Source organism: Anguilla rostrata, chromosome 18 (genome assembly GCF_018555375.3).
Source record: "Anguilla rostrata isolate EN2019 chromosome 18, ASM1855537v3, whole genome shotgun sequence".
In the NCBI taxonomy this organism is placed as follows: domain Eukaryota; kingdom Metazoa; phylum Chordata; class Actinopteri; order Anguilliformes; family Anguillidae; genus Anguilla; species Anguilla rostrata.
The window spans coordinates 1,257,488-1,282,933 of NC_057950.1; the positions used below are offsets into that span (position 1 = coordinate 1,257,488).

The 25,446-nt window shown below is 48.7% G+C and overlaps 1 protein-coding gene and 1 long non-coding RNA gene across 4 annotated transcripts in view; one reads left to right on the forward strand and one right to left on the reverse strand.

Moving 5' to 3' along the window:
* LOC135245212 (tau-tubulin kinase 1-like) overlaps window positions 1-25,446 on the reverse strand; it is a 58,442-nt gene that overhangs the window by 6,536 nt on the left and 26,460 nt on the right. For all 3 annotated transcript variants that reach the window (XM_064318130.1, XM_064318131.1, XM_064318132.1), the window contains 6 exons: window positions 24,944-25,069; window positions 24,216-24,370; window positions 20,756-20,963; window positions 16,734-16,912; window positions 15,544-16,051; window positions 88-1,691 (listed from right to left, as the gene is read on the reverse strand). In XM_064318130.1, coding sequence (XP_064174200.1) covers window positions 88-1,691; window positions 15,544-16,051; window positions 16,734-16,912; window positions 20,756-20,963; window positions 24,216-24,370; window positions 24,944-25,069 — 2,780 coding nt within the window. The remainder of the gene's footprint in view (window positions 1-87; window positions 1,692-15,543; window positions 16,052-16,733; window positions 16,913-20,755; window positions 20,964-24,215; window positions 24,371-24,943; window positions 25,070-25,446) is intronic.
* Window positions 18,727-19,302, forward strand: LOC135245216 (uncharacterized). Its single transcript, XR_010327178.1, has 2 exons — window positions 18,727-18,871; window positions 19,144-19,302. It is a non-coding gene; the product is annotated as an uncharacterized LOC135245216 (long non-coding RNA).

Genomic DNA, 25,446 nt, shown 5'->3' on the forward strand with positions numbered 1-25,446 from the left:
AAATTCTATTGACGACTGAAGATGAATTAAGTGTTTAAAATCATGTATTTGAGCCGAGTCTGCTAGGCGTTGGTGTTACACACTTACCTATGTACAGCAGAGGATGTAGGTTTATGAGCGCTGGCCGGGCAGGGGGTGGGGGCCAGCGGGGGGGGCGTGGGCCTCTTGACGGGCGTGACGGGGCGGGGGATCCTGCTGCGGGGCCGCCCGGGCTGGGGGGGGCGGGGCGCGGGGCCGAAGGCTCGCCTGGCGGAGGAGTCGTCGGAGTCGCGGGTGTCCTCCTCGGACCCGGCGGGGGACAGCGTCTGGGAGGCGCGCCTGCGCTCGGAGCCGGAGGAGGCCGAGGAGGAGCCCCCGGAGGCCAGCCGCAGCGGCCGGCCCTGCCGCCGCTCCATGAGGAGGCGCGCCAGCTGCTGCTGCCTCTGCGCCAGCCTCCGGACCGGCTGCTCCCTCCCCGAGGGCGAGGCCGACTGGTCCGAGCCCGTGTCCTCCTCCGACACCAGGACCGGGATCCGGCTCCGGCGCCGCGCCGCCTGCCGCTTACCGCCGTCCGCCGCGGCGAGGCCGTCCTCCTGCCGCTCCTCCTGCAGCGCCTCCTGCCGCTCCTCCTGCCGCTCCTCCGCCGGAGCCTCGCGGTCCTCACCGACGGGCGCCAAGGCGGGGGCGGGCTCGGGGGCGGGGCCCTCCTCTGTCGCGAGCTCGGGGTCCGGCCCGTGCTGGTCCAGGCCGTTCAGAGCTGGCGGCTCTTCCGCCGGACTCCGGGGGGACGCTTCGTCCTGGGCGGAGGCCTCTCGCTCCACCTCCTGCTCCTCGGACCCGTTCTCCGCTTTGCCCTCGCTCCCCGGGGCCTCCTCCTTCTCCTCCTCCTCCTCCTCCTCCTCTTCCTCTTCCGCTTCCTCCTCCTCCTCCTCCTCGCCCTCCCGGACGTCCCCGGTGGCGGACGGCTCTTCAGCCACGGCGAAGAGCTCGCGCTCGGCGAGCCGGGCCTGCTGCCCGCTGGAAGACATGACGTTGAGGTGGGACGTCTCGGCGATGTGGACGAAGGTGCGCTCCACTTTGGTGAACGGGGAGGAGGAGGCGGCGGCGGCGGCCACCACGGCGGTCAGGAGGAGGGGCCTGGGCTCGGACTTGAGCACGGAGGAGAGGGTGCCCGGCTCGGACACGTCCAGCTGGCTGCCCATGGGCAGCGGCCTCTCGCTCTGCGGCGTGACGGCGGGCACCGTGCCCAGGTCCGCGTCCGGGGGGAGGAGCTCCCCGGCCGCCAGAGACTTCCTCATGTCGCCCGGGGAGAAGAGCACCAGCGTTTTGGAGCCCTCCTCCAGCTCCAGGTCCGCCTCCACGGTGGAGGCCCGGCCCTTGGAGTCCCTCTGCTCGTCGGCCAGCAGGGTGGAGGGCGCCCCCTCCTGGCTGTGCTCAGTGCTCTTCTGGCTGGCGTCGCTGCTGGACTCGCTCTTGGCCTGGACCCCCCCGTCCGCGGCCCGGCTGCGCTGGGGGGGCACGGCGGCGGGCTCCTGGGGCAGCAGGATGCCGCTGAAGGACAGGAAGTCCACCCGCTTCCCCTGCAGCTGGGGCAGCCCCGCCAGGGCGTCCTTCTCCACAGCCTGCTCCCTCGCTCGGAAGTCTGGGTAAGACGGACAGGAAGGCACCAGCAGAGGCAGGCCGTTCTGCTCAAACGGTTTGGGCAAAAGGACCTGCGAAAAAAGACAAACGACAGAAAATTATTATTAACTGTGGCAAACACAAAATGCCCTAAATGAGGAATATAGCAATTAAGGAGGCCAAGTACTCACAAGCCAAGTCATAAATACATATGCATGTGCAAAAAACATACATATGCATACTCCTAATAGGGTGCTTAGCCAGCCTAGCAAGTATCAAATGTCTACAAAATAATTATTAAATTTTTTTAATTTGTTGAGCTCCATAGTGCCACCTTGTGGTTTAATTGGGCTAATTCTTCAGGGTTGGTCTCAGGATGGAGTTTTCAATACACACACTAAGTTTCATCACTGTATGTCCAAAAGTTTGGGATTTACTTGCTTTTTTATATTTAAAAAAGCCACACCCACATGCAAATTCACTGTGCACATTTTTAGGTGTAGCAATGTTTTATTTTCAACCATTTGCTGTAGCGACATCTATTTGCCAGTCAAGGCCAAAATTTCTCAGTTGCCATTTAGATTCACCCTCTTTCAATGTGCCAAGTTCAATAAAAACTGAACTGTGAAAATCTATGGAAGAATAATCAAAAAAACCAAGAAACACAATTGGGTGCCTCGTCATAATCTGACTAAGTCTAGTGTATACTCTAAGTCTAGTCTAAGTGTAGTGTATACTCTAAGTGTAGTCTGCTTTCCAGTACAAATAAACGTGGTTATGCTTTCTATTGTATAGTTGCAGACTTCATTTCTTGTAACCTTTAATTCAATTTTTGGGTGAACTGCCCCTTTAAAAATCAGCAGCAAACTCGGTCCAGGTGAGACGAGTTAGCTGTGTAATTAAAGACTTCAGTCGATTAATTGAGGGGGAACAGACACCATCGGACCCTGCAGCTCTCCAGCACCAGGGGTGACAAGCTTTGCATTTCAGCATGGGCTTCATCGCTTTATGCCAAGTGCTGTACAGTGGTTTAGGGGTTCAGTTGGCGCTGCCACCCCAAGAGATCTTCCCGGCAGAGGCAGATTTGCATTTTTTCATTTAAACAGCAGCTGCCTGACACCAGTGTTATTGAGCCTATAACGAGACGTGCTGATTTAAAATAACAATGGGCAAAATATTAGGTCCTTTCCTGATGTTATTTCACATGAACAGTGCAATTAAATTAATAGTGCAATTCAGTTATTTTCCCTCTAGAACTGAAATGCAAGTTAACCATATATACATTTTCACCTTTCTGACATACTGAGTTTCTGACTTGAGGATACTCAAAATTCAGTTCTTTGTAGACCAAGATGCACCATTATTTGTGTCCACATTTTCGGGTCTATTTTTATCCAGATAAACAAGCACCGACAGGAAAAGCAGTATTTGTTTCGTGATGACCGAGAGAGATCAAGACAACAATTTTAAAGTCTTTCCCAAAATTCTTTAATAATAATAATTTTGGTCAGATACAAGCCTTTCAAGATTGTCTAAATTACATACATGAATAGAAAAGGCACAGAAATCCATTGCTCCAAATCACTCAGCCCATTTGTGATTTCAAGTGTATCCTTAAATACAGTGGTTTGCAATATATTTACAGCATATACGCAAATACACTGCATGCCAATATACATTTACGCATCTGCTATCCTGCTGTATGTATATATGTACATTTGAAATATTCGTTTATAAAGCTTAAAATACATGCTTTACTTGTAGTTACTACAAGCCTACTGTACAATGTTATTGCAATACAAAAAATGCCTAAATATCTCAAAAAGGCTTTTTTTTTTTTTAATTAGTCAAAAAGACACTCACGGATCAATTTTCGAGAATTATTCAACAGTTTCTCTGAATAAACAGAATGCAAAAGGTTTTTATGCAGCACTTTCTCTCAAACACACACCCCCACACTTGCTTTTATTGCAAAGTTTCTTACAGAGTTGACGGCAGTAAGACCGACGGGTCATTCGTACATTGCTTTAGAAGGCTTTTATCAGTTGCGTGTTCGCGTGAAACGAGAATATGAACGGCTTTGAGGAACCAGGAAAGAATTGCCCATAATTGCTGCTAATACTTGTCAACAAAAGAACACCCGCTGCAGCTGAACATCAATGTTTACAGTCAGATCTTTCTGAATCATACTCAACACAGCAATACACAACACACCCACCCCCCTCCCCACCTGTTTAAGTATTCATTCTAACGCGTAATCTGTTTATTATTTTCAAGGGAGACGCACTCCGAGCATCAGGTGCTAAGGCAACAGATCGCTAGCAAAGCACAGGACTATGCAAGGCTATGTTGGGACAGTGTGAAAAAACGGTCTGTTTTATTAGTGTAACAGTAGTGATGCTGTGTGCAGTTTTATTAGTGTAACAGTAGTGATGCTGTGTGCAGTAGAACAGAAACACGTTTTAACAGCCAAGCGCTAAACACATCCCCAAAAAGCTCCTTCTCATTACAATTATCAGTGTAAAAACCAACCCAAGGCTAATGGCTGTATGTAATTCAACTTGTACATCTGTACTTGTAATGCGTGTCTGCGATTTTTTTAATGGCTGTACTCAAGTTTTACAGTAAAAATCTATTCCTGTTGTTTGATCATTAAGAAAGTGACATAAGATCTGCGGGTACAGTAACTAGGGTGCTTCAGTTTACTGAGAAAATCCAACTGCTGCTCTGTAATTCTGTTTGTTCACTAAAGAGGCGACACAGTAGAAACGAAGGAGTAGATTACAGTTACTGCCAGTAACCTCTGCAGGAGTAGCATTTTAGCATATGGCCCAAAATAAAAACATATGGCCCAAAATAAAAAAACAAATCAAATAAGGACAGGTATACAATTTCACTACAGCCATATTTCCAAATGGAAAACAAGAGAAGTATCCTTTCAGGAAAACAGCCTGAAAGCCAGCTTTAGAGATTGATGATCCGTGAGTATCCTTTTACAAGTGTAAATGTACAAAAGCAGACAATGCTATATGACGCTGTACACCAGTGTATGCTGTAGACAGAGGTGTGTACACCTGTGTATGCTGTACACAGAGATGTCACCTGTGTATGCTGTAGACAGGTGTGTACACCTGTGTACGCTGTACACAGAGTTGTGTACACCTGTGTATGCTGTACAGATGTGTACAACTGTGTGTGCTGTATATAGAGGTGTGCACACCTGTGTATGCTGTACACAGAGTTGTGTACACGTGTGTATGCTGTACGGATGTGTACACCTGTGTGTGCTGTATACAGAGTTGTGTACACCTGTATATGCTGTACGGATGTGTACACCTGTGTGTGCTGTATACAGAGGTGTATATACCTGTGTGAGCTGTACACAGAGGTGCTTCATACGTGATTTGAAAAAGCTTCGACACTGACATTGGTGAGCGTCAGAAATAAGACTTCCTCTGCAGCACACTTTGCTGACGTGCTAAAGTCATGTGTTCCCCCAGGGTGCTCTGGAGCCTTTAGAGACACAGTGAGATGCAGTACTGTCTAAGGGGGGGGGGCTGTGGGGGCTCTCTCTGATATGAACCACTTCAGGTACAGCTCACCTGTATGGCAGGCCTACCCCCTCCGACAGCAGCGAAACCCATGCAGGTGCGCGCAAAGACAGGTGGCTAACCGCGAAGCGCTCAGACCTCAGCTGCTTTTGCTCGTGGTGCACACAGCCTTTCTACAGTGGGAACTGAAGCAGTGAGGCTAAGCAGCTGCTAGCACACAGCCTTTCTACAGTGGGAACTGAAGCAGTGAGGCTAAGCAGCCGTTAGCACACAGCCTTTCTACAGTGGGAACTGAAGCAGTGAGGCTAAGCAGCCGTCAGCACACAGCCTTTCTACAGTGGGAACTGAAGCAGTGAGGCTAAGCAGCTGTTAGCACAACTGGCGCTGAACGTAAAGGTAGGAACATCACCTCACATCACAACATTCAGGAGAACGGATTGAGCATATTAACACACACCTTCTTCCTCATAACTTCTACATTCAAACGGTTTTTAAACTCCTTATTATTATTAAAATCCTATCTCAAACAAACATTCAAGTATATTTCCTTTCTGAATTATTCGCAGGAAGATGATTAATCTTTTGGAAGAATGTTTCCATGGCTTCGCAGGCTCCAGGCGTAGAACATTATTAAAAACCTGGGCACTATTTTAACAACGTTTATTCTCCCAATTCCCGTAAATTAATTTTTATCGGGTGCAAAGGGCATATTGCCTTTCTCTTCCCACAATCCCTTTGTCCTGCTGAGTCAGCACACTCGCAGGATATTCACTCTTGAGCAATGGCTGTGCCCATGATGTATTAATCTAAAACACAACAATTTACCGTCTTCTTCAAAAGCAAGAGAGTGACCTCAACACTTTTTCACTGTAACCTTCATAATTTTGTAGATAGATAGATTTTTTTTTTTTTTTAAACAAGGGATTCTGCAATTTGTCATGCAACTTTTTCAGGACAGTACAGACGATCTTGTGAAGACAGAGGTTGATAGGATGGCATTCCATTCAGCACTTAGTGCTAGGGCAGACAAAGTGTAAACAGACAAAAGACAGTATCATTCATGATACACTAGCAAACCAGCTGCAGTACTGGGGTTTTTAACATGGACATACTGTAACATACCAGAAACAAAAAGTTACATCTTTTTAAAGAATGTTAATAACAAGGATCCATTGCGTTCAATCATACATTTTGCTCAGAATCACTGAAAGCACACACTGAAATGTCTGGTTTCTAAATAATAATTAAAAAATGATTTGCCTTTAATGTAGAAACTGAGTGTTTGTCAGAATGCTGGCAGTTTAAAAATCTAAATTTTCAATGATATTTCACCACGACAACCCATTCCTGTATGGCAAAAATGATTTACCGTATCTACAGCTGTTGTGTAGTGCAGTACAACACACATCTTCCTCTGAATGGCTTTGCGATGCATGCATTCATAAATCATAACTCGCATATGGCTTGATTTAAAAGAAGACAACATGAATAATCACGCAACATAAAGACCTGATGTGATCAAGAATAAGGCAATACTGTTGAGTCATATATCCCCCCCCCGCCCCCCAGCCCGTGTGCAGCCAGACGCACAGCCATCTACAACTCTACACCATGGCTGGGTGAGCGTTTTCTCGTTAACGCAAATAGCAATATTAAATAAATACTAATTTCATAATTCTAAATAAAGGCTGAATATGTATATAGACTTTTCTCAAATAGCAATACTGAAATGCTGAATCCTTACATAGCCTCAATTACTATGGATGAGGAAAACAGTAATTACGCCAAACAGCTTGATAAGCAGAGAAACATGTGGCCCATGGAAACTGCTGCCATGGCAACCATTCAAATGTCGTTTTCCAGGACTTCTTCTGTTTACGGTTCCTAATATCTGATACAGTGACGAAGAATCAAGGTTCAGCAGCTCTAACGATGTTGAACTGCTTGAAGACAAATAAGTGCAAGAACTCCATTCATGAACTATGATTTTGCGTACAGTTTCAGACCTATATAACAACTGCAGCAATCAATACATAGCTCATATTACTATTATTATTATTATCATCATTATTAGCCAGTTTTGATGCTCCTCCCCACAGCAACAACGACTAGTGCATTTATCTTAGTAATTTTTTACAACCCCCTTTAAAGTCTGAATAGTCCTACAGAAATCTAGATAAATAATTTCTTCCAGCTTACATTAGTGATGCCTGTCAATATACACAGTCCAGTCAAGCAAACAAAAGCATATCTGCCTTTTCTCTTCTGCATATAAATGTCCTAAATCAGGACAATGATTATTAGTATTCAGCTATTCACCTCTTCTCTAAATATCCAGAGTGTATGTACAGTACTTCTCTTCCTTTAGCTTTATTTTATGGGATGTTGCTGTACACGGAGTCGGTCTGATTTGTTCCTCCATGGGCTGCTGTGTGACACATTTCCTCATTGCATACACACACCAGATCTACTGTCTTTTTATACTGTTTTTTTCTGCTGAAATTAAACCAAACCGTTTCTACGCTCTGCTGTGCTTCTACGCTAGCGCAGTGGCTACATTAGCAGGAAATGCTACGCTATGCTATGCATCGCGCGGTTGTGTAATGCTGTGGACGGAGCCGAACCGCTGCGCCGTTCATGAACTTAGCCCTTAGCATCCGCACCCACGCCGGCGCCCGGTACTGACGCACTCAAGCTCTCTCATCTGAAGCATCCACACTGGAGGACTGACTGAGTCAGGCTTTAAATAGCACACAGTAACGCAAGCTAGCCACGAAGGCTCACCGAAGACCCCAAGCGTTCGCACAACACAGACTTTCAGACCAAAACAACAAACCACGCTCACCGTCGCATTTCCTGACGTGTGTGCTGAGATCTTATGGGAAAAGACCTTTACGCAACGCATAATCTCATCTGTCTTCCACATATAGTCAAAAGCAATTTCTTTTATTTTTTTGTTTAATCAGGGCCTCCATTTCAAGGTATTTCCCAGCACTGCAGTTTTTAGTTTCAGTGGCAGATTGAGCGCTGATGGACAGGTCCCCTAATTATTTAAGTGAAAGAATAAAAATTAAAAAAGCCCTTTAGCTCAATCCCTCTGTAACCCTGTGATCACACCTTCACCACTTTGACTGGTTCTTCAGTCCATCGTTCACACATCAGTGAATTCGCTCAGTCTCGGTGAATATACTCTCCCACCGTTCATGACAAAATAAAGTGCAGTAGTGAATATTCAGATACTTCAGTGTGATTCTACGACTACATTTCACATTCTGTAACTGCTGCATATACCAGTCACCTACGACTAACTACACCTTGCTACCGTAAATACACCAATATGTGCACAGACTGAGGACCTACGACCTCGTACAGACTCTACAACATGGAAATAACCAGGAAGGATTAACACATACAACGCTGCCGTCCCTACCAGTGGCATTAAAAATAAAGCAGACTGTTTATTGCAGATTATGGATCTCCACTGGTTCAACGCAAATGATGGATCATAAGCGGGGCTGACTGAAAGTTCAGGATTTCCCTCGTATGGCATTAATGGAAATCGGGTTCGAATCCGGGCGGTTCTTTGGATGGGGAGCTTGGCTTGACCAGCGCAGGTCGGCCCCCTGGACAAGATCTCAGTCCATCCATGGCCGTTAGACAAAACACAGCTTTACTACTGAGGGGCAAACGGGCTACTGCCACCCAGCCAACGGCCAGATGAGATGCTCTGCCACCGATCCACCTAACTGCCCAACCAGACCCCAATATCAAACCCGTCTGACTGACCTTCCAAATGCCTGCAGCCGCAATTCTACATTATTAAGGCTATTTTTGCCAATAATAACACCTGTTGTATAAGTGCATTCTGGGTAAAAAAACAGCCATTTCGGCCCGTTAGGATGACGCCATCCTGTAAGGATGAGTCTTGGGCAAGAAACTGCTCTGTCATCTACAGCAATCCCATGACCCTTATAAAAGCCATTACTCTGGTCGCTCTTAGCCTAATACATGTATCCATTTACCAAACCCCTACAGTACCATGGCAAAACAGTAGCCTTCTCACTGACTACACAAGTATTTGTTTTTGGAGAATGCTTGGAAGACTGCAAAGACCCTCCTTGTTTAGCCATGTCATCCTGGCAGCACAGGTAGCATGCGCACAGCATGCGTACAGAGCAAGCCCGCCATGACCTCGAACGCGTAGCCGTGCGGAATCCTGGCCTGCATTATGCGCCATCGGCAATTTCAAATATTTCTGTCACAGATTGTAAAAATCGAATAATCGAAATAGTCAAAAAGCTAGTCAGAAAAGGGACGTTATTAAAATTGTTCACCAATGTTACGAATTTAGATTCAATTTACATAGATCAAAATTCAAAATGCTGTTAGTTATAAGATATACTTGTGAATAATTTGGTCTCTTCTTTAAACAGCCCCAGAACCTGACTGCACGTGTGCACACAGTCACACACTGGTGGTGCATGTGGTCACATGGTGCGGTGCGGTAGAGAGCCCTCACGGTCACACAGTGTGCGGTAGAGAGCCCTCACGGTCACACAGTGTGCGGTAGAGAGCCCTCACGGTCACACAGTGTGCGGTAGAGAGCCCTCACGGTCACACAGTGTGCGGTAGAGAGCCCTCACGGTCACACACGTGCGGTAGAGAGCCCTCACGGTCACACACGTGCGGTAGAGAGCCCTCACGGTCACACACGGTGTGCGGTAGAGTGCCGTGGTTCTCTAGGGAGGCACAGTTGTCCTCACAGCACCAGTAGAGGCACCGAATGCACAGACCCAGACTCAGGCTGCGGGACAGGCCCATTGCAGTACAGCATTAGACAGCAGTGGGGCGGGTCTCCCCAGATCTTTCTAAGCCCCCCCCCCACCCGCGCCTGGGCGTGAAGGGGCGGGGTGCGCCAGGGTGACATCCTCAACAAAGAATTTGATGGACACGATATGGACTTGGCCTACACCTAACAATCGCTCACGGTTACAAACATGGAAATGCAGTCTCTTATCTTGCTTTTAAAAATAAATGGAAATGTACAAGGACGGGAGTCTCATGGGGGGGGGGGGGGGCTGGGGGAGGGGGGTGACAGTGAAGGTCATTCTCGGCTTGCCGGCTCGCTCTCTCAGGGAGGCAGACGGCGGGAAAACGCTTCCCTCTGCCGCTGTTGCCGGGGGCGGCTGCAGTCTGACTTTGGCCCAACCTCTCCCCCCCCCCCTTAACCCCCCTCCCCTTCCGGACGGGCGCTATCCGCCGCCCGCGAAAAAGGCAGCTCACGCGCCGCGCTCAGCATCCGAGAGCGGAGCAGACCGCGTTTATTGCATGAATAAGACAAAAAAAGGTCTCTCTCTCTTCTTTTCCCCCTCCCTCTCTCTCTCTGTCTCTGTCTCTCTGTCTGTCTCCGTGGGAACAGGGCTTTGGTTCACGTCTTGTTCATTAATTTGGCCAGCATCTGCTGGATCTGCAGCCGCGGCGTATTGAGCACAGAGTGGCGGGACCGGGGGCTGCCGGGCACCAGGGGCAGGTGCCGGCGGGCGGGGCCGCGGGCGGGGCTGCTCTCCGCCGAGCGGCTGCGCTGGATCAGCGACCCCCCCGGGTGGGGGTACTGCTCCGTCTCCAGAGTTGAGGAGGAGAAGACATAGGACGCCAGCCTTCTCAACTGGTTGGGCCTCTGGAAAGAGTGTTGGGACTGATGCTGCCTTTCCTCCTCCAACTGAAAAAGACCAATAAGAGCGGAGGAAAAGGGGTCAGGCCGGGGGGCGGGGAAGACTACCTCCTGCTCTGTCCTTCTCTTATTTAAAAATTTTATTTTTAAAAAGTTCTCTCTCTCTCCCTGTCCCTCCCTCGCTCTCTCTCTCTCTCTGCACACGCTACAGATCTCTCTCCGCTGAAGGAGAACGGAATCAAACAGAGACTCTGAAGTCTCTCTTTATCTGGTACGAATGTGAGACGACTTACTGATGGAAAACGCCTTTATGACAAATTGAAAAAAAATAAAAATGACAGGGCCACATTTGTGCGGATGTGAAAATGTACGTTAGTCAGCTTGCGGGGACTGGAGAGCTGTTAGCCTGTCGCTGGCTATCGTTTTAATGCACGCGCTACACAGCTCAGTCATCCAGAGGCAACGCGTTCAGCGCCGTCAAAACTCAGAATCCCACTCGCGTCTGAACATTCTTAGACCACACGGTCCTACCGAGTGCTGTGTGGTGTACAATAAAAATAAAAATTCACTGTTACACATCCTACACAGAAAGACACTACGAAATGACTCGTACTAACCGGAATTAAACACCCTTTCAGTACACAGCTCGCCACCCTGTTTAAATGGAAGCTGAATATATGAGACAGAAGTAAGGACTATGCTTTTTAACAGCCTACGTCAAACGCTTTATTTCTTCTTGTTGATCCCACACACACGGCACCCTGGGTCCTTTCCCCTCCAGTAAAGTGACGTGTGGTCCATTTAAGCACTATCTCAGGCAAAGGCACCACTCTGTCAGAGCAGCGATGTGAACAGAAAGCCTGGGTATTTCTGTACAGCAGAAGGCAGGGGCCATAATGCTTCCTGAGATCCTCCTCCAGCACATAATGGCAAAGATACACAGTCAATGGGGAATAATTACAGGCTTATTTTTGGGATTTGTGTGGGAAGAACACTATTTAGAAGAGATTACGTAGAATGCTGACGGGGTAGGGCACGGTAGATAAAGCAAACAGATCTCTGGGCCATTCTGGGCCTCTCTGAACAATATTAGACAAGATACTACCGCTTGATACAAGATTAATCACTCACACTGATACTACAGCTTCATACTAGCTTGATCAATCACACTGCTACTACAGCTTTAGCACTCACACTGATACTACAGCTTCATACTAGCTTGACCACTCACACTGATACTACAGCTTGATTACTCACACTGATACTACAGCTTGATACTAGCTTGATCAATCACACTGCTACTACAGCTTTAGCACTCACACTGATACTACAGCTTGTACTGCTAGTTAATTCAGCTGGCTGACTGGAACTAGAAAACCAGCCAATGTGAATTAACCAGCTAGCTGTGAGCATAAGGTGAAGGACAGTGGTTTGGCTATACTGTATATATCAGCTACATGTGTGTGAAAATAGCAATGCATGCATTTTTAACTGCCTGTGCCAGACGTTGACAACCTTGGTCTTGGAGTGCCAGAGATGTTGGATTTTTGATTCATCCAAATCAATAACTACATAGCTGCATTAGTTATGCAGGCACCATGCGGTCACCATTAAGTCTCTGTATATTCAGGCTCAGACTCTTAACTCAAACAGGTCATCTTCTCAAAGTGTTTCTATTCAATAAAGACAGTCTCTCGTCTCTGTCTGGCCTTTACACTCTAAATGAGCTGCCAGGCCGGATTGTGAAAAAACATAACAGACAAGGAGAAAAACTACAGTCCCCAGCTCAACAACATAACTGTGATACACGGACAAAGAGGAAAAACTACAGTCCCCAGCTCAACAGCATAACTGTGATACACGGACAAAGAGGAAAGACTACAGTCCCCAGCTCAACAACATAACTGTGATACACGGACAAAGAGGAAAGACTACAGTCCCCAGCTCAACAACATAACTGTGATACACGGACAAAGAGGAAAAACTACAGTCCCCAGCTCAACAACATAACTGTGATACATGGACAAAGAGGAAAAACTACAGTCCCCAGCTCAACAACATAACTGTGATACACGGACAAAGAGGAAAGACTACAGTCCCCAGCTCAACAACATAACTGTGATACACGGACAAAGAGGAAAAACTACAGTCCCCAGGCTCCACAACGCTAATGTGATACAAGCTGACAAATTCTAATTTCATAAGTCACTTCAATTAAGCCGTCGAGCTGCAATACAAAACATGAGACTGCTGTCAACTCTGCTTACAGCTGAACTCATGCCCACACTGAGAGAGCTACTAAACATGCTCTCTGCATATGCTCTCAGTATTAAGGCTTATCAGGCTAATTACTGGAATTTTACAGAGATATCAGGACATAGAAGAGTGAAACACAGTCTTCACAAACTTCAGATAATAACACCTCGGACAGATCTGAGGCATACACACAGTTAGCAGTAATATCTGATTAGACGCATGAACTTCACTTCATATCTTCAGGCAGTTCTGACTATCTTTATGTTGATATCACTATCAACAAAAATGAGAGTGCAAGAAAATATTAAACAGAATTAATTCCCACCAGTGCATTTAATGTTTATTTAGAAATGTGAGGTCTTTTTAAATTTTTTATTTTTTATTTTTACCTCATATACATTCTTCACCATTCCAATATCTCAACGCAGCTACAGGGTTGATCCTGATATAAAGCTGTTATATGCTATTATATCAGCTATAAAAAACACTTAATGGCACCTTAGAATTGACTTGAACACCCATTATTCAAATTCAGAATCACTTGAATACTGCAAATATATTCAATTTGGATGAGAAATTCTCTTCAACTGGAAAAAGATTTGGCTCAAGTACCCATGAACGAAGTAAATCATGCAAGGGCCTACCGTGGCAGCCATTTTAAGCTTGTTCCGAAATCACTGCAGTTTCGGCTATATTTACTGTTATCCTTAGTAGCGTTATTCATGTCTGCAAGAACATTTTGTTTAATATATTTTTTGCAAAGTGTGCCTGCCCAATCCATGTACAGGTATTTAAAAAAGGTTGAACCAAAACTTAAAAGTAGATGTAAAATGAGAGTGTCTTGCAACAAAGGTTAGACATGCAAATATTATCTACCCAATCTATGTAAGGATTGTGTGTGACACCTGGTTCAAACATGCTTTTCAAATATGCTGAATCTGTACGTGTCAGTAAAATGACATACCCTCATGCAGAATTTCAATGAAATTAGGCTTTCCCACCTGCCAGTGGTAAACAGACACTTAAGGTGGTATTTAACTAAATGCGATCCGGCCAAGTTAATCATCTATGTCGATGACAAGCAGTCTACCTTAAAAAAAGGCGACTACAGGTGGTTGGGTCTAATATGTAGCTCTGTCTGTGTGTGGCGATGGTAGTTGATTGGCACATGAGAACACCAATCTCTAGCCAGGCTGCAGGTAAGTGGAGTTAACTTTACAGATAGGAAATCATGCCAGAGAGCAGTAGCCAACAACAAGCTAGCATGAGCTAGGAAGCCAAGGGCTTCAGTGAAAATGCACGGGTACATTGCCAACTTTCCTGCATCCCCACGCACATACACATGAATACATACACACGTGCACACACCCACGTGTGCACAGACACACATTCACACACACACGTCTATGTTACTAACGGGGATCACACTGTACCTGCCAAGTGGGGACCATATTTCCAGTAATTCTCTACCAAACAAAATGAACAAAAATCTTAAAATTTTCTATGAACACACACACACACTGATAGAATGAAATGAAATATTGTCCCTAATCTGAAAGCAACACTTCAGTTGCATTTAGGTGAAATGCCTGAGTGCTGTATGAAAGTGTGACTTGAAGCAGTCTGCTGGCACGCCCTGTTTCCACACTCAGGAGGGGAATATCTACCTGACATTCACAGCAGGACTAATCACTCAGAGTCCACTGCCGTGAGCGTCTTATAGGGGACGCCGAATGAGCTAAAGTGCGTGGTAACCGACGCAATCATAAAACCACACTGATTTCCCCCTCAGCAACACCACAGCCAACCCCAACAGAAAATAATAAACTAATATTTCAGGGCCAGTGTGAACCGCATTAGTTCACACTTCCCTGTTCAACACATGGATGTACAAGGTTTTCCCCTAGCAGTGCGGCTAAACAGCGTCTGTGACAGGGTAACAGGAACAGACTGGAAAGCGTTGCATACCCCACGTTAAGCCACACAAAGCCATACTAACAGACCTTTTCACATTCATGCAAGCACTGAATGAAAATGGAAGCCAAACACAAGCTCAAATTGAGTATGAGGTCAAAGGTCGTGAGGTCAAATTGAAGCCGCTGAATGGTCTTCATGCAGCAATTTAAAATAAATGGGCAGACTGATAAAGGGATAATGAGAAGAGAAAGGAAGTATGGAGAAAGTAAAATAATCACGTTTGTGACACGTGATGTAATTTACTCTGCGTGAAACAGAAAAATGAAATCCGTAAGCTCCAGTGAATAGGATGAAATACTCATTTATTCACGTGTGCGTCCGTTTCCCAAGGGCAGAGTGAGAAGCCTGAGGCCACAGGGACCGGGGATGGACAGCCAAACTGAAGCGTTAGCATTAGCGTTAGCCAGCGCAGAACCCCATGGAAATGAGGTGGGCAGAGGGAGCAGGTATGCGCTCAGTCAGGTACGCCCAGGTGTGGAGGCCTCTTACCTGTCTGTGGGGTCCGTCGGGCTCCGACTCCCTCCTCCGTGGGCGGGCGAAAGGCAGTGAGTGACAGGGCGAGTGGGTGGGGCTTGGGGCATGCCCCTCCTCCTCGGCCACCGTCAGCATTCCCCGGGTCTTGGGCCGGACCACGGCCTCGGCCCCGCCTCCGGCCCCGCCCCCGAGCCGCCGCCGCTCCTCCTGCTCCTCGATTGGCCGCAGCTCCTCCGGCTCCTCGTCCGTGGTGCCCGAGGTGGTGGGCTCCGCCCCCGGCAGGAAGTCCCGCAGCTCCGCCTCCTTGTTGATGATGACCCACTCCTTGCTGTCGAAGTCCTCCTCCTCGGCCAGCGGCACCGAGCGGAAGGCGTTGCTCAGCGCCTCGTGGTCCACGGAGGCCGACACCTCCTGCCGGCCGCTGGCCTGCCGGTCCCCCGGCGCCACGTCCACTGACAGCATCTGCGCCGGCTGGGACGAGTACACCTGCCTGGAGGGAGAGCCCAGGATGTCCATACGGGACCTGCACCACAGAGCACAACGTCATCACTGTCAGCCTGCACCACAGAGCACAACGTCATCACTGTCAGACCTGCACCACAGAGCACACAATCATTACTGTCAGACCTGCACCACAGAGCACACACTCATTACTGTCAGACACCAGACCTGCGCCACAGAGCACACACTCATTACTGTCAGACACCAGACCTGCGCCACAGAGCACACACTCATTACTGTCAGCCTGCACCACAGAGCACAAACGCATTACTGTCAGCCTGCACCACAGAGCACACACTCATTACTGTCAGCCTGCACCACAGAGCACAAACGCATTACTGTCAGACCTGCGCCACAGAGCACACACTCATTACTGTCAGCCTGCACCACAGAGCACAAACGCATTACTGTCAGACCTGCGCCACAGAGCACACACTCATTACTGTCAGCCTGCACCACAGAGCACAAACGCATTACTGTCAGACCTGCGCCACAGAGCACACACTCATTACTGTTAGACCAGCACCACAGAGCACAAACTCATTACTGTCAGACACTAGACCGGGATTGGAGGGCTGAATAGGTAGATGGGATTGGACGGGTAGGGTTGAATGGAAGCACGGGATTGGACGGGAGGGCTGAGTGGAAGCACGGGATTGGACGGGAAGGCTGAATGGGAGCAGGGGATTGGACGGGGCGCTCACCGCTTGTCGTAGGCCTCGGCGCGGCCCTCGGCGGCAGACAGCCGCTCGGACTCGGGGCTGGTGGCGCGGCGGTATCTCAGCGAGCGCGCCTGGCCGCCGGGCGACTCCGGGGGCGCGCTTCGCACCGGGGACACGGGACACGCCCCCCGGCTGGGCTCCTCCTCCGCCGCCACCTGCGTCTGCGGGGCAGAGAGGGGGCGGGTGAGACCCAAAAACCCCCACACACTGCAGCTCCCAAAAACCCCACACACTGCAGCTCCCAAACACCCCCCACACTGCAGCTCCCAAACACCCCCACACACTGCAGCTCCCAAACACCCCCACACACTGCAGCTCCCAAACACCCCCACACACTGCAGCTCCCAAACACCCCCACACACTGCAGCTCCCAAACACCCCCACACACTGCTGCTCCCAAACACCCCCACACACTGCAGCTCCCAAACACCCCCCACACTGCAGCTCCCAAACACCCCCACACACTGCAGCTCCCAAACACCCCCACACACTGCAGCTCCCAAACACCCCCACACACTGCAGCTCCCAAACACCCCACACACTGCAGCTCCCAAACACCCCCACACATGCAGCTCCCAAACACCCCCACACACTGCAGCTCCCAAACACCCCCACACACTGCAGCTCCCAAACACCCGCACACTGCAGCTCCCAAACACCCCCACACACTGCAGCTCCCAAACACCCCCACACACTGCAGCTTCCAAACACCCCCACACACTGCAGCTCCCAAACACCCTCACACACTGCAGCTCCCAAACACCCCCCACAATGCAGCTCCCAAACACCCCCACACACTGCAGCTCCCAAACACCCCCACACACTGCAGCTCCCAAACACCCCCACACACTGCAGCTCCCAAACACCCCCACACACTGCAGCTCCCAAACACCCCCACACACTGCAGCTCCCAAACAGCCCCACACACTGCATCTCCCAAAAACCCCACACACTGCAGCTCCCAAACACCCCCACACTGCAGCTCCCAAACACCCCCACACACTGCAGCTCCCAAACACCCCCACACACTGCAGCTCCCAAACACCCTCACACACTGCAGCTCCCAAACACCCCACACACTGCAGCTCCCAAACACCCCCACACACTGCAGCTCCCAAACACACCCCCACACTGCAGCTCCAAACACCCCCACACACTGCAGCTCCCAAACACCCCCACACACTGCAGCTCCCAAACACCCCTCACACTGCAGCTCCCAAACACCCCCCACACTGCAGCTCCCAAACACCCCCACACACTGCAGAGGAGACAGACTATCCAGCAGCTAATGAAGCAGAGGCTCAGAGTATTTGGGGTGTTCACAATGCTGTATGCTCTATGTAACCGAGTGGTTCCCAAACTTTTTAGTCAAGCCCAACCAATGTTCCCTCTAAGCTGCGCGCGTGCGCAATCGCGCACTGCCCGCACATTCTCAGCGCACAAGAAAATCTATCCAGCGCATAAACAACATCAACATAACGTATTAATTCATATCTAATATTAGACCTAATCTAATCTAATTAATTCGCCCAATAATATTGTTTTTTTGTTTCTCACTCAGTGAGTGACAGGTGTCCAGCCAATGATACGATACGGTTCACTTACGGTACGAAGCCAATCATGGCATTGACGGTGCTTGCGTCTGGGCCCTGCCTATATGCGCCGTGCAGGTTAGCTAGCAGGTTAATAGATGCTAATACAAACCCCGCATCATGGCGAAACGAACAGGCAGCGACACATCCACTCAGCAAGCCACAGTAAAAAGAAATGCAGTTCTTTTAAGATGGAATGGCTGTCGGAGTATGTGCAAATTGAAGAAAAAGCGGTGAAATTGGGTGAGATTTTTTCTTTTTCAAGTGAGAAAGGTCTACTCTGCAAAACATGCAGCGATGCCAAAGTAGCAAGTGAGTTTTCAGAGGGAAAAATGTGGACTGAATGGAAGCTGGACTATCTCAAGCGTCACGTTCAGCATATCAAAACAAAATCCAGAAATCGTCTTGAAGTGACACATTTGGACCAGCTGATGCGCATAAAGTCAAAGCAAGAAGCAGACGAAGCCATCAACCTGGACAAAGTGTACAACCATTGGAGAAGTGAGAAGGACAGACGTGAAAAATAAGGTAAAATTTAAGTCAGATTTGTGCATATTCTAGTGACGGTTATTAAGATTTTGTCTTTATGGATATTAATCATTAAATGTTGTTACTATTAGATCATTTATGGGTAGTAGAAATGCCAAGAAAAACTGTGTAATTAGATATTTTACAGACAAAGTGTTACAGGAATTTGCACTGTATCACAAGCTACAGCACAAGTCATTGTGCAAAATGTGAATGTTTTAATGTAAGCAAAATGTTATGTCTGAAAGGTGTATATGTCTCATATCTTCCAGAACAGGACCCTCAGCCAGGCAAAGCAGGACTCTTCCCATGGCCAAAGCAGGACTCTCACATACTGTATAACATCTACACATCCCATTTTTCAGATTTTTGTCTTTTTTTAAGTGGACCAAATTACTTATTTAAAAATAAAGCGTGCATATCTAATGTTGCTCACAGTAGTCCTCAGTTTGCTCAGGGAGCTTGTGTGTATGCCCAGATACATGAAAAATTAGAGGGAACATTGAGCCCAACCCCCCCAATACCCCCCCTTCCATACACCCACATCCACTTTGGGAACCCCGCTCTAGATCAAGCACCTTGATTTCCTGTCCTGGAGGACTGCAGTACCTGTGGGGTTTTTCTTTCAATCAGCAGCCAATTAAGGCCTTGGAAATATAACATGTGACCTCTTTAGCCAATCAGGCTCACACTGAACACTGTAGTATAAATCAAGCGTTACTGTACAGCCTTTTCTGCTCTGAGTGCTTCCCCCTGCTGTGTGTCAGGCTGTAGCCAGAGGCAGGAAACCCCAGCAGCAGCGGTAGCGGTAGCGGCGGCGGCGGCGGTAGCTTCACTTAACGGGCAGCGGCCCAACTGTCATCCATCAGCCGGGACAGCCGCGACGGCGTCCGACTCCCCGCCGCACCGCAGAGACCCGGAGAACAACGCCCTGGAGGAACGAGAGCCCGCTCCAGGGACCCAGAAGCCCCGTCAGAATAACCGCTCAGAACCGCCCGGCCCGGGGGTCTCAAAACCACACCCCTGAGCTACAGCTACCGACTCAACCAATCAGCAAAATGGTGGCGGCTTGAATCGGGTGTTATAGTGCCGGGCGGGAGCAAAAAGCCGGCTCCCACACTGGGGGTCGGAGAGTCCCCTCGGAACCGACGACAGACAGGTGAGGGGGAGTGGTGTTCCCCTAGGAAGCCGACAGGAAGTCACGCACACACACACAAATCCCAAACTATCGGTGAATTACCCGCACTGGGCATTACAAGCCCGTAGCTGGCTAACTAAACTACAGTAGCATAGATGAATAGCAAACTGAGCATAGCTTTTCACTACGCCATATCTACACAAATAAAATAAATTGTGGTTGCATCAATATCATTAAGTAGGCTGTAACAAGCTGATTAATTCGAAGGCGTCACATAGCCTATACTTATTTGCATGCAACCAGTGTCCATAATTTCAGTAAATCCAATAATAATTAAATAAATGTAATGATTTATCTTTTGAGTCTACTTAATAATACCGTATGTGTAGTTTAACCATTTTCGAAATCAAATAGAATAGGTCTGTTACCTTGCTGATGCTGATCCTGAGTTTGTTGCGGTTGAGCGCTAGGCTAACGTTGGTTTGTTACCTTGCTGATGCTGATGCTGAGTTTGTTGCGGTTGAGCGCTAGGCTAACGTTGGTTTGTTACCTTGCTGATGCTGATCCTGAGTTTGTTGCGGTTGAGCGCTAGGCTAACGTTGGTTTGTTACCTTGCTGATGCTGATCCTGAGTTGTTGCTTGCGCTGATGTTTCTTGGGGCGCTAGGCTAACGTTGGTTTGTTACCTTGCTGATGCTGATCCTGAGTTTGTTGCGGTTGAGCGCTAGGATAACGTCGGTCCGTTACCTTGCTGATGCTGATCCTGAGTTTGTTGCGGTTGAAGTCGGTGTCCTCCCAGGGCTCCCCCTCCGCTGGCGGCTGGCTGGCGTCTCCGTGGCGGCTGGCGGCCGGCGGGGGCGGGGCGTTCTCCTGGTCACTCAGGTGCTCGTCCTGCAGCACGTCGTCCGTGTTCTCCCTCTGGAGGTCCCCAGGCACCGGCGTCACATTCACCACCCTGCACCAGGAGATGGCGCTGTTCAGCATCCTCACTGTGTGTGTGTGCGTGGGAGTGTGTGTGTGAATGTGCGTGCATGTGTGTGTTGAATGAGTTGATTTAATAATGTTTAATGAGTAGCTAACATGCCACGCCCTTTTCCCGTCCGCCTCCCAGCCAAGTCTTCAGGACCACAAACGGAAATATGTCATGTGACTTCATTGCGATATCCTGATAGATCAGGTGCCATGTGCATATCTGCGTATTGTATTTTCACTTATCAAATAAACTGTACTCGATTCAGAAGGTCAGGCCACATCACGCAGACAGTTTGTTAACTGACTAGTCTATTGGCTTTTGATGTTTTGGCAAAGTCTGGTGTAAAATTCTGTTGCCTGTTCACATCAGCCTTTGTCTTCAGTCAAACGGCTCTCCTGTAATGCTCCTATAAGAACAGCACTGTGTTGTGATAGAGAGTAATGCTCCTGTAAGAACAGCACTGTGTTGTGATAGAGAGTAATGCTCCTGTAAGAACAGCACTGTGTTGTGATGGAGAGTAATGCTCCTGTAAGAACAGCACTGTGTTGTGATAGAGAGTAATGCTCCAGTAAGAACAGCACTGTGTTGTGATAGAGAGTAATGCTCCAGTAAGGACAGCCTTAACTGACAGCGTAGTCAGCTGCTGTGACAAATCATCTGCCTGTAGCGTTTTAAGATTTTAGTAGTATGTTCTCATCGCACCTTAATTCTGTTTGTCTTTAATTCTGTTTCCTTGGGCTACATGTGATGTGCTTGAAATCATACCAGTAGTTTTATCTGATTGAAACTCCCGTATGGAAACGTTATTTCTCAAGGGGAGAAAATCAATCACTGAATAACTCGCTTCATTTTTGATAAATAAGAGCCCTCTGGGTGTTCATGGGAAAGATTCTGAGCTGATTAATAGCTTCCCCTGCAACAGTACACTGCTCTCTATCACAACACAGTGCTGTTCTTACAGGAGCATTCATAACACAGTGCTGTTCTTACAGGAGCATTCATAACACAGTGCTGTTCTTACAGGAGCATTCACAACACAGTGCTGTTCTTACAGGAGCATTCATAACACAGTGCTGTTCTTACAGGAGCATTCACAACACAGTGCTGTTCTTACAGGAGCATTACTCTCTATCACAACACAGTGCTGTTCTTACAGGAGCATTCATAACACAGTGCTGTTCTTACAGGAGCATTCATAACACAGTGCTGTTCTTACAGGAGCATTCATAACACAGTGCTGTTCTTACAGGAGCATTCACAACGCAGTGCTGTTCTTACAGGAGCATTACTCTCTATCACAACACAGTGCTGTTCTTACAGGAGCATTACTCTCTATCACAACACAGTGCTGTTCTTACAGGAGCATTACTCTCTATCACAACACAGTGCTGTTCTTACAGGAGCATTACTCTCTATCACAACACAGTGCTGTTCTTACAGGAGCATTACTCTCTATCACAACACAGTGCAAGCCATCCAGGTAAGAGTGGTCAGCAAAGCTAGTCTTAGTTAAAGTGGCGGTGAGGTGTTACTGGAGGTACGCCAGGTGTGCAGGTGAACCTCACTACAGTTCAGCTCCTCCCACAAGCATCGCTCGGGACGCGGGAGCCAGATTTATTTTATCTGTGTGGAAACTGAGCGACCTGGCGGTGAGGTACAGCGCGTTCCGCAGCCTGGGAGCCATGTTTACACGGCTGCAGCAGGAGAGCTGGGAGAGCTGGGATAGCCGCGGTCCTCCAGGCCTTTCATCTCTGCGAGTCTGCAATCTGAGATCCCGGCGCCAACTTTCCCCTGAACGAAGAGCGGCGGAAAATAATGACGTCCCCTGAGACGCAACCACCGCATCTGTGTGTGTGTGTGTGTGTGTGTGTGCGAGAGAGAGAGTGTGTGTGTGTGTGTGTGTGTGGTGGGTGTGTGTGTGTGTGTGTGTGTGAGAGAGAGAGAGAGTGTGTGTGTGTGTGTGTGCGCGAGAGAGAGTGTGTGTGTGTGTGGTGTGCCGACGAGAGGAGTGTGTGGATGTGTGTCGGGAGAGAAGAGTTTGGTGTGTGTGAGTGGGGAAGAGAGAGGTGTGTGTGTGTGTGTGTGTGTGTGTGCGAGAGAGAGAGTGTGTGTGTGTGTGTGTGTGTGAGAGAGAGAGTGTGTGTGTGTGTGTGAGAGAGAGAGAGTGTGTGTGTGAGAGAGAGTGTGTGTGTGTGTGCGCAAGAGAGAGAGAGAGAGTGTGTGTGTGTGTGAGAGAGAGAGAGTGTGTGTGTGTGCGTGAGAGAGAGAGAGAGAGATTGTGTGTGTGTGTGAGAGAGAGAGAGAGAGTGGGTGTGTGCGTGTGTGTGCGTGCGCATGAGAGAAAGAGAAGAGAGAGAGTGTGTGTGTGTGCGCGTGTGCACGTGGTGTGTGTGCGCGTGAGAGAGAGAGTGCGTGTGTGTGAGCATGTGTGTGTGTGTGTGTGTGCACGTGTGTGCGTGTGCGCGCACGTCTGTGTGTGTGTGCCTGTAGGGTGGGGCTGCACTGTACACCGTGAACAGAAGCCGGTCCCTAAAGAGACATCCTTATCACTACAGAGGAGGAGAACAGCAGCCTTTCAGCAGCCACTGTAGTTCCCAGCTGAAAGGTGGGGAATACAAATAAGGAGGCGCTTCTGAGACGTGACTAAAGCGCGCATGCTTGCTATGAGGTACCTGCGCTAAAGAATGAGTCATAACACGCACAGGAAACTGTCTCACAGGACATTCCACACAATATACAGGAAGTGATAACCCATCTCATATTGGGCCTAGAGGTTTCTGTTCACTACCTGTACAATTTGCATTTGATATGATGCATATACTTGCCCAATATACAGTTGAGTGCTGCGATATTGTCATAACGCACTTGGGCTGAATTATGCATTAATGGGCAAATCTAGGATTTCAAGGAGGGTTCACTCTCATGAAGACTGTGAGTGGCAAGACTCTATTGGGTGTGCCTCAGCCTGAACTAAACTTGCGTCTAACACCCTACTTCAGAGCCTAACTCAGCAGGAACTGTTTGACCGTACCGGGGTACGCGGGAGCACCCTGGGAGCCCCCCCCCCCTCCCAGATTCTGTACGGGACCATAGAGCCCCCGGGGAGAAGTGGGGACAAGCGGGTGGTGATCCCCCCTCCGCCCCTCCCGGATTCTGTATAGACCCCCCGGAGCCCCCCGAGGGACAGGCGGGCGCTCCCCCCTCCCCCCCGGATTCCGTACGGCGGGTGCTCACCCCACCATGGCGGCCGTGGGCCGGGTGTTGTGTTGTGGCGGGGTGGACGTGCTGGTGGAGAGCAGGACGTCGGTCCCGGCCTTCTCCCAGTCGAAGGGCTCGTTCTCGGTGATGATGCGCTCCTTCATGCTGTTCTCAAACACGGACATCAGGAGCTGCGGGACGGCCGCAGAGCAGTTAGCCACTCCCACTCCGCCCTCACGTTCAGTCATTACATTTCATTTACCCCCCAAGAAAATAAAACCCCCCAAGATCAGGCCTAGGGTGACAGTGGCAGGAAAATCTCCCAGGCAGGTAACAGGAAGAAACCTGGAGCAGAACCTGGAGCAGAACCTGACTCAGAGGGGGGAGCCCATCTACCACTGGCTGGCACCGGTTAATTGGAAAAAGGATGATTACATAACATTACATTACATTACATTATAGGCATTTAGCAGACGCTCTTATCCAGAGCGACTTACATAACACACGTATACAGCAAAATGACAGAACACAGATGTCAATGCGATTATGCAACTGTAGCAGGGCAAGGATGACTTTATTAAGGACATAAACAAGGGCAATTACTCAGATACATCTAAAATAGTGACTCCGATCAGGTCTGCATCTGTCAACAAACCAGCTGTTAGTGATAGAATAATATTAGCTGCACATATTTGAAGAAGGCACCTACTTTAACACACGTGCAGCCCGATTCTGGAATATTCCAGTACGGGCGAGGAGCGCACCTGATAGTCTGGTTTAGTGTAGTAGTCCAGGCCCAGGACGTGGTCCAGGAAGATGTGGAATTCTGAAGGCATGTGTTTCAGCAGCATCCTGTGATCGTAGCGCTCTTTGATCTGTCCCACTTGCTCCTGTGCAACAGACCGGTCAGGTAAAGGCAAGAGTTTCCACACCGAGGCCACGTCAGTAGCTCCCAAATCACCAGAGCTCACTGTAAAACACACTATAACATGCTGTGAAAAATGTGTTCTGCTGGCTCCAATCGCATCACGTGTGCACTTCCTTATATGTCCATTTGACCCGTCTATCACAGTATCCTGCAGTTGGCTACTTTGATCAGATGTTGTCTCTGGCAGACGTAGCTAAATGTCCAATGGGGAGAATTATTGATTGTGGGACTGGAGAATTTGAGATGACAAGATCAGTAGGAAACAGCAGAAGGACCTAGCATGATGACCTAGCATGATGACATCACACAGGTTAGAAAAGATCGGGCTTTATGGCCGTT